Source organism: Orussus abietinus, unplaced genomic scaffold, assembly GCF_000612105.2.
Source record: "Orussus abietinus isolate OABI.00-Male unplaced genomic scaffold, Oabi_2.0 scaffold261, whole genome shotgun sequence".
Lineage (NCBI taxonomy): Eukaryota > Metazoa > Arthropoda > Insecta > Hymenoptera > Orussidae > Orussus > Orussus abietinus.
Window position 1 is genome coordinate 9,303 of NW_019394411.1, and position 12,790 is coordinate 22,092.

The 12,790-nt window shown below is 47.8% G+C and overlaps 1 protein-coding gene across 4 annotated transcripts; it reads right to left on the minus strand.

The window, feature by feature from the left end:
* Positions 1–338: 338 nt before the first annotated feature.
* Positions 339–12,709, minus strand: LOC105697261 (DNA-binding protein P3A2). Of its 4 annotated transcripts, none has more exons than XM_012420423.1 (8): positions 12,640–12,709; positions 10,598–10,861; positions 9,866–9,990; positions 9,361–9,786; positions 8,850–9,050; positions 8,107–8,247; positions 5,081–5,228; positions 339–1,296 (listed from the first exon to the last, which is right to left on the minus strand). In XM_012420423.1, the coding sequence occupies exons 2-8, from the start codon at positions 10,770–10,772 to the stop codon at positions 965–967; spliced, it is 1,548 nt and encodes a 515-aa protein (XP_012275846.1). In that variant the 5' UTR covers positions 10,773–10,861; positions 12,640–12,709; the 3' UTR covers positions 339–964. The 4 variants fall into 4 exon arrangements, with proteins under 4 accessions (XP_012275846.1, XP_012275848.1, XP_012275845.1 ...); XM_012420425.2 differs by lacking the exon at positions 12,640–12,709 and adding an exon at positions 12,078–12,186 and having other exon boundaries at positions 10,622–10,861; XM_012420422.2 differs by lacking the exon at positions 12,640–12,709 and adding an exon at positions 12,078–12,186.
* Between the last annotated feature and the right edge of the window lie 81 nt (positions 12,710–12,790).

Here is a 12,790-nt window from a genome sequence, read left to right on the forward strand (position 1 = left end):
ACCCAGTTTTGAGAAAAGTTTTATAAATATCTTCACGTGTCGATATGTGTATATATATATATAACCGATCCAAAACATGTTAATGTGCAAATCTAGAACACGCATTGAGCCTTAGGTCTACACTCGTGTCTCAATCTTAGCATTAAGGGGATATGAAAGTGGCATCCGAGGAGTCAATCGTTCGTGAAAATTTTCTCCGAACTGGATGTACCGAATCGTTTCAAACTCTGCAATGTTAATACAGGGACTATAAGGAAGATTCGGACAGCCATGAAATTTCATTATCTATAAAAAAAAAATGTAAAGCATATTTCTAAACAAATTTTTAAGAAATTAAAATTTTACGGGTGTTGAGGACCTCCCTTATAGCCTCCACGTTCACGTTGTAAGATTTGCAAAGATTCTGGTAGATCCACTTCGGAGAAAAGTTTCACAAACGAGACCTCTAACGCCACTTTCGCATCACCTTAAGATTCATCAATAATCTGTATCATTTAAACGGCTGAAAGAAGTCTTTCGACCTTAAAAACGAGGTACAAGCACGAGCAATGGAAGACTCGCACCGGTGCTTTCGCCATGGCCGACTTCTTCTATAAGGAAGGAAGAAAAACTCGAAGAACCCTCGAAAAGAGGGCGACCAGTGCCCCGTAGTGAGGACCATTGTCTCCCTACTTCCTCCACCACGCTCTCTTTTCCTCAGTTACGAAAACACAGAAAACATCCCTAAATCGTCACGACAGTCAGAAAGGAAAGGGGAAAAAAAAGAAAGAAACTAGCACACGACGACGCGAAGACAGAACCGCCGAGTCTAGCCGATCGGAGGTGTCTTTGGGTGCACGGGCGCGCACCCTTGAAAGAGACAAGATCGAGTCAGGCCTGCGGCCTTGGGCAGGGTCCTGGCAGGACCCGGAAGGGTCCAAGGACTCCAGAGAACCCAGGTCCTCGTTCGACATTAAGGACCTCCTTACTCCGGACTCGAGACGGTCTGCTGCTGCTGACTGTCCTCGTCCTTGACGACTTCAGCCTGCATGGCCTTGGTGAGCACATTGGCATCCTTGAGGCTGATAACCTGGAGGACCTGGTGCTCGCCAGCAGCGTTGATCATGGTCATGGGGTGGCCTTGAATAGTGACGGCCTCGATGCTGGTCTCACCGTTTCCGGGCTCGACCTTGGGCACCTGGACCATGGGCGTGACGACTTGCATGGTGCCATCGCTCTGGATGTTCGCCACCATGGTTTGGTACATGCTGGCCGACACCGGGACGGTGATCACCCCGGACACGGAAACCGGATACCCTGCAACACCAAGATCACCAAGTCACCTTCTATCCCAACTCTTGTCCATGCTTTCTCTCCAGTGCCTCTTCTTCATGGCCTTCGCCGGAAGGGAAGAGGCACGTGGCTGCGCCCCCCCCTTTAAGGCGACGTGAAAGCGGCATCTGGGAGGTCAACCATTTAGGTAACTTTTCTCCGAACTGGGTGAACCGAATCGTTTGAAATCTCACCACGATAATATAGAGACTCTAAGAAAGGTCTCGATAGCCAGGAAATTCCATTTTTATAAACAATTTTCAAGGTTTATAATAAAGATTTACAAAATCGAATTCTATGTATGTCGGGACCTTGCTTAGGGCCGCCATTTCAAACGATTCGGTACATCCAGTTCGAAGGAAAGGTTCATTAACGAAACCCCTTGGAGGCCCCTTTCGCATCGCCTTAACCTTACCACACTGAAGCCGGAGCAACCGCGTCGGGCTGCCATATAGAAAAATGAATATACTTACTATGTGAGGGCACGCGCGACATCGGGGGCTCGGCTCATATTTATCACGCCCGTGTCTCACCTTCCCATTCGGGACCGACATAATCCGACCTGATTACTCAATTACAACCGTAATTGAATGACAAACCCCCTTCTTCCGCGAGGCCGCGCGCGAGGACCTGCTCGCCGTGCGAGAAATAAAAAGCCTACGAAAAACAGCCGGTACTGAAAAAACAATAAAAAACGTCAACAGAAAAGATACTATGTGTATGTACAGTTTATTCTCTTCTCTCCGCTTAAGAGTAAGGTAAATTAATCGGTAGTAATAATTAATAATTAATAATAATAGTAGTAACATAATAACATTACCGCTAATGGTAAAATGAGGGACGGGCGTCCTCCGGGATCTTAGGACCGAGGACGCCCCTTCGCATGATTTTTGCCTTTGCCAAGCCTTAAGACGAAGAATCGACGAGTCGCTTCAGCATATGCGAGAGAACTCTTGTCCGCAAAGCTGGCGGGGAAATGCTCCAAATGAAATCGTTAAGGGCGCCCGTAGAGCCGCCTCTTCGTCCCTTAAGGCGACTCGAAAGCAACATCCGAACGGTTAACCGTTTATGCAACTTCTCTCCGAACTGGGTGTACCGAATAGTTTCAAACTTTACAACGTGAACATGGAGGCAATAAGAAATGTCCCGACGCCCATGAAATTCCATATTTTACAAAACATTAAAAATCATCTATAAACAAATTTAAAAAAAAAGCAAAAATTGGAACTTCACGGGGGTCGGGACCTTTCGTATAGCCTCCACATTCACGCTGTAAAGTTTGGAACGATTCGAGAGGTCCTGTTTGGAGAAAAGTTTCATAAACGACCTCTTCGACGCCACTTTCACATCACCTTAAATGTCCTCCCTCGCGCGCGAAACGTATACATGCGCTGTATACAAAGGAAAGCGTTAAATTAAAAGGGCAGACGTATTTACATAAAGTCGATCAGGCTCGTTTAGGGTGCCTAGTCTCTTCCTCGGCACACTTTGTACATCATGATCCACGGGACTTTTTGTATACAGTGCAGTATGTACAGGCAAAATTAAAATCGCTAATCACCGGTCGGCGCGTTATCGGGGAACGTACACGCGGGAAAGAGTTAATCACAAGTCCTCGTGATAGTGTCACACGATGCTCGGCAATTCTTCGCTCGTCTTCGACGAGATGTAGGAGCTTCGGCCTCGGTTTCGCGTCGACGGGTTCCTCGGCCTCGTGCAAGGGCGAGCAAAGTGCCATTCAACGGTTGTAATCGAGCGATTGGACGATACCATGGTGCCCCACGGTGTTACGTGCAGACACGAACGCTAACTGGATACAGAGAGTGCTCGGTATCGTGCGAAGAGACTTTCCATCGATCTCAACTACGACAACTAATTACCATGCAAAAAGGGTGCGAGAGAACGCGCGGGAGACTCGTGTCGACGACTCGTGAGAGGAGGGAAGCTCGAATTAACCCTTTCACATTTCAAAAAACATATATAAAATCTATTGGTAGATCCCGAAAAATCGTGTCGGCATCTTCCTTGTATTTAAAAGAATCTGCTAAAGAAGCAGGCAGTTTCTCGGTCCCTCGCCTTCGAAATCAAAACCATGGGTGGAAATTTGGAGCACTTAAGGGTGTTGCGAAAGTGTCATTATATATATATCGAAACGTCAAAATAATAATAAAACTTTTCCAGTGATTTCTGCTTGCGATTTCCAGCGTTATAATCCACGGTTTCTTGAGTGAATGTCCCCTCGCCTTCTTGTCTTCCTCAATTTCCACACCGTTTACCGTCAACAAAGTCATATGAACCCGTGAGAAAAAGAAAAAAAAAAGTTGGTTGACACAAAGAAATATGTGACAACAAAATCCTGCGATCGATTACGTCCAAAGGGATGTCAGATTGAGTAAAGTAAATTCGTTTAAATTAATAATATCAATTTCTCTTATCAACAACATTGTTTCTTACGGTTGTGCACGATATAGGCAACAATATATACGTCAACGGTATATATTTCTTTCAGTCAACTAATCATTTTTTCTCCCTGTTGTAATGGGACATACTACCGACAATTTGTGTGAACAATGTACAATTAATTAAAAACAGCGGAGAGGTATAAGAGAAATTGGAAAATCGGCGATAGATAGCATGGACTAGAAGAAGACATGAAGGTTAAACGCGTCTAATTTAAGCGTTTAGGCAATTATAGCTTGCACACGTTCCTGAATTTCACCTGTGTTAAATCTGTTAAAACTTGGCGGCGAAAGGGTTGAGAACGAGAGAAAAAAAAACATCGAGCACCGACCCTCCCCGCGAGTAACACTTTGCCCATCCCTGACGTCGCGCGAGGATCCTTGCACGTCCTCGACGATCCTCGAGGATGCTAGGAAACTCGTTGTCTAGGAAACCACCCTTTTCGTCATTGAGCGCGTTTTTCGTATATACAAGAATGACAAGGAGGCGTCATCGAGCGCGTGTTTTGTATATACAAGAATGAGAAGGAGACCTGGATCCCGGCGAGACCTGAAGATCGATTCTGTATATTTTGCGAGAGTGCTCACATCTCGCACTGTCACCTCACGTGAATTTATTTACCCGATCCCATATCCTCCGAGTGAAAATGTGAAATCTCCAGATCGACAAGGAAGGTATTTCCGGTGCCCCTCGCCGAACCGATTCGCATTAGAATATTATAAGACAGACTGAAAAATAAAAGTTCCGCATATATTAACGTAATCTTTCCGGGCGATTTCTCATTGTGACAAATATTTCAAGTGGTTTCTTCCTAAAATACTACGTTTACATATGTGAAAGAATGAGACCGCTCGATACCCCACTTTCGAGGGGCTATTTTACCCCGTTAAAGTGTTATCCCGCCTATAAAAAAGAAATACGTATCTTTTATCTTTCATTCTGTTTTAACGATATCTAAAAGCGAATCAATTCAACTACGAAATTCGACACGAAATTTCTGGTGGAATAGTCTCACGCGAAGTATCTCACATTTTCACCACAGTAAATGTTACAACTCGCGGGAGGTGTTCATTTTTAGCACCTTCGCTGGATTCGAGTTACAGAATCGTCCCCTTGGGGGTCTCTTCGGGGTCTCTTCGGGGTCCAAGCGAGGAACGAGGTGAGACACTCGGGTGGTTCCTAATGTGGCGGATCCACGGCTCGCGACATGCAGAAAGGACTCTCTCTAGGGTCTTGAGATCTCGCCAATCTCACTGCTCGAGCAGTTCCTGGCCGGCGACGGTGCAGAGCCTATAGAAAACAGTTTTACCGTGTCCGTCTTCTCCCGTGAGTATAATCTGACCGTCTTGACCTAAGGTCGCCTCGGTCACGCTGTTCAAGTCTACGGCCACGCTGGCGCCCTCAGTGCTGCCCGCGACTTCCGCCAAAGCTTGAACCTCCCCTTGACTCGTGTGTATCTAGATGCAACATGCAGAAATTTTCATTTCAAAATTCAATTCGGAGAAGGTGACCGACAGGTGCGATCGTTCCCCCGCTGGGTCCTTGACTACCCATTGAAAAAATAATTCACAGTCGCAGGAAATGAATTTTTCTTTTTTTTTTTACTCGCTTCGGCGAATATAAATGCCAGGCGAGAACGAGCCAAGAAAGATTTTTGCCAAAAATCTCTTTCCTGTATGGACCACAAAAGAGAAATTAAAAACAAAAAAATATCCTATTACTTTCCTGGAACAACACAAATTGTATTCACGGTTGCGATAGACTTTTCTGGCCGCAAGAAACCGAATCGCTTACTTCATCGAGTGACAATAATTTTTTTTTTGTTGCCGTTATTACGGACTCATTTGCCAATTTAGCGAACATTCTTTTTCTCACTTTTTTTTTAAAAAGCACGTGAGTAATTACATCCACGCCCGATAGGGCTAATTTTGCTGTTAGTGCAATTGTTACTGCAGTAAAAGCAAGATTATTCATTTTTCAGCGATGCTGTCCCTTGTCGAGAGTCCAAACGTTTCTTTGGCGTCGCCTTAGATAGTGTTAACACTGCGGCGTCCTCTGACCGCGTGTTCCTTACGAAAGAATAGAGAAAGAAAAGGATCCTTCGAGGAGACCGGCGGTTAACAACGAGAACCGAGCCGCACGCTGTTCGGCAAGAGACCCCATATCTAATATCCTGAGCTTACAAGGAAAATGTCATGGACATCGAGGCTTCTCGTCAATTGAATTTCACAAATGAAAATTTTCTCATGAGAGAGTTAGACGATGACATGTACACGAAATTAGTTGGCACATCCGTTAATGTTTTGCGTGTCAGAAAACTGGGGGGGGGGGGGGGGGGGGGTTGTGATCGTCGAAGAGAACGGTCTATACGCCGTCGTTAAGGATCGACGTACGGTCGCTTAATAATTACAATTAATATGGCACGGTAAAAAAATTCAGTCCCCTTCGAGTATCCCTTGTCGATTAGACGAAAAACCTACGTTAACGTAATCATAAAAAGGATTGGTTCGGATAAGAGGATGGACGGGTAGGGGTTGAGTGGAGACCAGCGTAAAATAATAAAAAATGTCGCCTGACAACTGAAGATTGGTTTAATCGTACCGTTTAATAGCAAAGATTCTTCTCCATTCCTTAAAGGTAAAGGTTCATGAACCGTCTTCGCCGCCTTCGAGAACGCGCTCGGTTCATTATCTTTTTTCTTTTCTTTTTTTTTTTTCTTTTTAAGGAGGAGTGAAAATCGGCCCTATCCACAGGCCGCTAAGAGCAGTGCAACTCGTCAAACACTTCACTTCAACCGGGAAAAAAAAAAAAAGAAGAACGCTAGTCTAAGTACTTTGGAAGTCGTCTATTCGTTTAAGGCACTTCTAGCAACGTATCGGTTACACCTATCTCTATGACTTAGCAGTTATTTACTTCCGTAAATTGACATTACCATCGGCAAGACTTGTAATGAACACCGAGTGAGTTTAAGGCACTTGGCAACCTTGAGTCGGCCATCTTGAATTACGACTTCAGAAGCGAGGAAATTGCCCGAGATTCTCCTCCACCATTCTCCCAGACTACTTATTTTTCCCGTCAAGTTATCAGTCCCAAAATAATTAATGGACGCGTAAAATGTGTCGGACAGTCCGTGTTTGTAATGACATCGTGTCTATCTCGTGATTATTACCCGGAAACGTCCTTGGTTGTGGCAGGTCGATTTTTCCGAAAGTGATATCTTGTTTCCCAGTGAAATAAAAAAAAAACGACCCACTGACACGTTTCCCGAATATCTAGTTTTATCCAACGCTACTTCTTGCTGGAAAATGTTATTCGTTTCGAAAAAAAAAGTACTGGATGGGAATTTCATTCAATTCCCTCGCCTTTGACCTCGCAATCCAAGATGGCCGACTCACGGTTAATAGGGCCTCAACCGCTAGCTCTGTAACTCTTTCTCCACAGTCATGGACTCGTAGGATTTTCCTTGTAAGCCCGCGGGATATGTGCAATTCTTCCTCTTAAATTATTTGCCACCAGACAGCCGGATTTACATTAATGCCAGTACGCACCATCAGTCAATAATTCCGAAGTCTAGGCCTGATTATCGAACCGCGATAAATCTCTAACGTTATACGCTATTCCCAGCGGAACTTCAACTCGGCTAGCAGTCTACATTAAATCGTAGACAGTTTCGACTGGACACCGTGGCAGACTGTCCTGCGGAATCCACGGATTAAAACTCCCAAAAAAAAAAAAATATATATATCGGACACGAATGCGAAATCGTTGGCATTAGTGGATCGAAGATAACAAGTGCGAGACTCTCGTTGCAAATCTTGTCCCTAGGAGGAAACCATGCAACGCTTAGGCAGCGTTAATGTACACCTATCGGGACACGTTAATTACACCGTTACAAGTCCATCTCGCTTTTAATTCTCACGTCGTACGTTTCGAGCTGTAACAGAGAATTTTTTCATCCATTTTTTTACGTCTCCTAGTCCATTGGATCCGAATCGGTGCCGAATCGAGGGGTTGAATATCAGAGTTCATTCACGTCTTTCAAGGGCCCAAAATTGCAGCTCGAGAGAAATGAATATTGCGAACCACGGGGATTTTTCTAGTTCCACCCCTCGATTGCACGGTGAAAATTCCGATGCCCGTTCTGCCGTCGCCCTGTGCGACGTGCAGAAAATAGCACATCGACATTAACAGTTCATGACGCGTTTGCTATTAACGAATGGTGCCTACAGGCTTCGCGGCAGATTTAAACTAACTAGTTTGTTCTCGTCATCAGGGTTCTTCGCGATTAAATCCTAAATGGTCTCAGATTTTGTTCAAATGCTAAGGGAAACTTACGGTGGCGACGCCCTGGACTTGGGCGGTAGTGCCATCTGGTAACGTGATAATAGGATTGCTCGGGTCGACCTGTATTATCGACACGGTCCCGTCAGGATTCGTTATCGTCTGCAACACAGTCGTTGGATACTGCGCCGTCATCTGTAAAACGCGCCACAGGCTCGTTAATATCCTACACCAGGTAGATAAACAAAAGAAAAAATATCCCCAAAGCTTTTAACCCTTTGACCGCTAAGCCCTTTCTACATATGGGCGAAATTCACCATTGCGAACAGGCAATAGTGGACCAAACGTTGGACGCACATACACGCCTATACGAGTCAAAGGATTAAAGGTACGCCATAAATTTTACGCCCAGCTGCTGAGCACAGATAACGAATGAATAAATAAATAATAAATAAAGAACGTAAATGCCGTTAACGCAATCGACATCCGTGCGATTAGAAAAATCGATCTCTCCTAGGTCTAGAAGTAACAACGGTGAATGTATCCCGGTTAGCTCTGGGGAATACCGTACTGGATAAGTATAGTCATACACTTTAAATAAGTACAGAACTCAAATAAGGGAAACCAAACACGAATCGCATCAACAAAATGCATGATTAAGAAGTTCTCGTATGAAAGACTCCACCCACTCCCACCTGAGTGGCAGTGGCAAGAGCTGTGGGTGACGCGGCAATGATTTGCGGCGGAGACGAGTTTCCCTTAGACGAGCCCGTGCTGTTGAGGCGAACGACTCCCACCGTCTGTTGCTGTTGCGTCGACTGGCCACCCTGAGCCTGGCCGGACGAGTGAGAGGGATGCGAGGACGAATGAGGGGCGGACTGTTGTATCAGTACGTTGGACTTGTCGTCCTCCTCGCTGAACGCGGGCAGAAGGTCTTCCCTCCCGTGGAACTTGTAGCAATTTATCACTATTTGTCTCAGCGCATGAGTCCAGGAGATCTGAGGAACGACACTCCAGTTAATCGTTATTTTCAACGTGATAGACCTGCATACTGCATACGGTTGTTTTCACTGATCACTTGGTACGCGTATCAAAGGCGTGGAATTGTTAAACCGTGTAAACAGTCGCGTATCGTCTTGGGACGGTACGCTAGAAAAGAAAGGCATATCTTCCCGTCTTTGTACATCGTTGTTTACACCGGGAGCTCGATAAATCGACACCTTTGGTACGCGTACCAAATGATCGGGGTAAAGTGTCTAACAATAGAACCCCTCGACGAGGGACAACGGGAAGAAGGGGCGAGCGAACCTTCTGCTTCTCGTCCTCGGACCTCGCGTCCATCCTGACGTTCGCCCAGGGTAACTCCTTGGGCCACCAGGGCGGTCTGGTGCTGTCTCTCCCCCAGCCGGGCTTGCCCCTGCCGGTGGAGTACTTGAGCATGAGAGGTATAAACGCCCTGAGTTGAGCCTGCGTCATTTTTTCGACGGGGGTCGGGATGCCGTCTATGATCAGGGGCGGTAATTCGTACAGAGACGGGTCGTCCTGGACCGGCGGTGGCGCCTGCTGAGCCAACGCGCTCTCCAGCTCGTCCATGATCGTCGTCCGAAGGTTCTTAACAACGTCCTCCAGGGGCTTCGCCCCGAACACTTTGTAACTACTATTTGGCTTTCCAGGCGTCGCCACTAGCACGACCGCCTGCTGACCGACTCGCGTCGCGAACTCGTCGATCGTTTGCTGAAACGTGGACACGTGTTTTCATTATTTCACCGAACAAGGCGCAATTAGTGCGCCGGGCAAGAAGCGGTCGACTTACTCGAAGTTTCCTGAGAAGCCTGTTCTGCTGTCTCTTTCTGATGCTGGGATTGGTCTCGAAGCTGTGCGGACGTTTTCGTTTTTTCGCCGAAACAATTGCGGCAGCCGCAGCGACGCCGACAGGGCCTGAGTACAATCATTATCAGAAACTCTCGATTTTCCATGACAATCCTGACAGACGTGACATGCCAGTGTAATCGACAAGAGTGGTCATCAAAGGTGATCCGAGGTGTGGGTATTGTCACTAATGAACAGGTACCCTTTCGGTCAGTGAGCCAATATACCTACAGGTTTCTTCGTTCGATATGATACATGTTACTTGCATATCAGTATTTGAATGTTAAAGAATTTTGGTATTTTGTAAACATTACACTGGCATATTAGGTACGTTCAAACACAAAAAATGCATAAAGCCACAATGACACGTGCAGACATCTAATGTATTTTCGTTACGACAATCATCACCAAAAATCAAGGTTAATAGGAAGACAGAAATTAAAAAATTAAAACACGTAGGGGATAACTCATGAAATGAATGATACTTTTGAGGAATGGGCTACGTGATTATACATTCTCATATTTTCAAGTTCTTCCCCAAAGCAATATTTGCCTATGGCGTGAACTCCGACATGGTTGTCGAGAGAGCCATAAACCTTGTGCCTGTTTCGACGAGGATGAAATAGATTAGGGTTTGCAACTGAAAAAGGTGGAAAAGCAAAAAAATGGAAATCACCATTAGCGTGTTTGATTTGCCAACCTGCAGCGGCGAGCTGGGCAGTCACGTCATCGTCCATTGCAGCGCTGAGGAGGTCGCCCTCCTCGTAGGTCTCCGACCCGCTGGTGGGGTCCTCATCGTCGTCGTCCGAAAGTCGATCCATCGTTCTAGAGTCGCCAGGCAGCGAGGCCATTCTATGCTCCCCGACACCGTACGCCTATTGCAATGCCCCGTCGATCTTCTTGCGAACCTTGTCGTGAGCCACCTCTACATTGCTTCGACCTGGTATAAAATATGTACATAACCATTATTCAAACCGCAAAGAACATTTTCAAATTAATTCAAAAGATATTAGTTATTAATAAAATTTACTTAATTATCAACTTCACGATACAACTAAAAGAAGTTTTTAAATTCCAGGGAACTTAAGCATACAGGGAGTAGGGATCTTTAAATGTATCCAACCCTGACAATGACTCATTCAGGGATCCCCTATTTCGTTCCACCCCATCATAGGGTCACCCTCCCTCATTTCTCTCACTACCTTTTCGATTCTGACACGCATACACGCATTTTCCCACATACGACCTACTGCTAGCAATCAAAAGTCGAGGTCTTTCACCCCTGAAATCCAATAACTCCGCAAGCATTATGGATTTGACCCTACCCATCTTTTAAAAAAATCCACAAATTCACCCAGCACTTCTCTACAATATTAATTCGATTATTAATATATTTCCAAGAAGAACATTGAATATCTAACCTATCGTCGTATCTTGGAACTCTCTCCTAGGAAGAGTCTACCTTCCGTCGAATAGATCCAAATCCGAGTATATCATAACATATTCCTAAAATAGCCCCAAGAAAAACAGGAGGTACCAAATATCGACTCCAAGTCGGAGCATTGATCACCACTTGCTTCCTGTCACCCCTGCGTCATCCTGGGTCAAGAAGACGATTCCCATCCATGCTCGCTGCACCCGCGATATGGAAGAGCTCAAAATCCAAGAGAAGCTTCACAGGGTGCAGGAAAATAAACTACACTAGCTACCCTTGTCCAGAAGGTAAAGAAGAATTGCCTCGAGCGTGAATCGGTGGGCGGTCCAGGACGGTCTCACCGGAGCCTACCGAGCCCGGACGCGGCGGGTCGCCCGGGCCGCCGGGCCGCGACCGCGGCCACGGTCGGCCCCGGTCTGGTTTTCGCGTCAGACGTGGACGGCGCGTGTCGGCGCGTAAAAGCACCGAAGGTGGGCTGCGCCGGGCCGACAGGCGCAAAGGGGCCCGGCGGTACAAAGTCGGCGCGTCACTTTGCGCACTATTGCGGCGGTCTTCGCGGGGACGGGAAAAAGGGGGCAGGGGGCAGAAGAGAGCACGGCCGGGCGGCTTAGATGCGCAGGGCACCCGCAAAGCGGGAAACCGCTCTCTCTCCACGGCGCTGGGCGCTCGGCGCGCGGCTCCATGGAGCAGGCCCAGTGAAAAGCGCGAGTTGCGTACGCACCTTGTGTGTCCCGTGAGTGGTCGCGATCCGCGGCGCGCCTCGCGCGGCCGCGCGAGGTTAAGTCGTCCTCTCCCGGCAGTCTCGGCAGTCCCGGCGGCCCCGGCCGCGGCACCACGCCCCGACGGCTCGGGGAGTCCTCGGTCCGCGGAAGGAGGCGAGCCGGGCGCTCTTCTCTCCCGTCGCGCGTGTCTCGGGCTCCGGGCGGCTACCGATCTCAGCCGAGCGCGGAACGCGGCGAACCCGCGAAAAGCGCGGCCACGTCTCGCGCCCTCGGCGAAGGTACACGCGCGTACGCGCGCGCAGAGACGACGGGCACCATGGCCGTGGGAGCGTTCGCGATCGGCGGCCCGCTCGCTCGTATCGATCGGCCGGAGGGTCTCCATCTCCACCCGCGGCCCGAGCGCGTCGCACGGGCCGCCATTTTGTGCGGGCCTGCGCGATACGGCGCAGCAGACGATACGAATTTACCCGATTTCGCGAGGCCGGACTCGGCCCGGGACCCGGCGCCCGGGGCGGCGCGGCTCTCGGGGATCGAGCGGCCCGGGACCAGGATGGAACTCACCGATTTTACCCGGGGATGAAACCTCGGGTGCCAGCCACCTCCGAAACGCGTACCTCCGTATACATGTAGCAGGGCCTCGAGTAAACCCATTGGTCGGCCGCTCGACGGCCACTGTCATGGCGGATCTCCGATGCCGCCTTCCCATTGGCCC

What these genes read in the sequence shown, in the direction of transcription:
- LOC105697261 (XM_012420423.1), bottom strand. Translation starts at nt 10,772, where the DNA reads ATGGCCTCGCTGCCTGGCGACTCTAGAACGATGGATCGACTTTCGGAC. An exon ending in GCAAATCAAACACGCTAATG is followed by an intron (nt 9,991 to 10,597) that starts GTGATTTCCATT and finishes GATTGTACTCAG; the next exon opens with GCCCTGTCGGCGTCGCTGCG. An exon ending in AAGTCCAGGGCGTCGCCACC is followed by an intron (nt 5,229 to 8,106) that starts GTAAGTTTCCCT and finishes TGTTGCATCTAG; the next exon opens with ATACACACGAGTCAAGGGGA.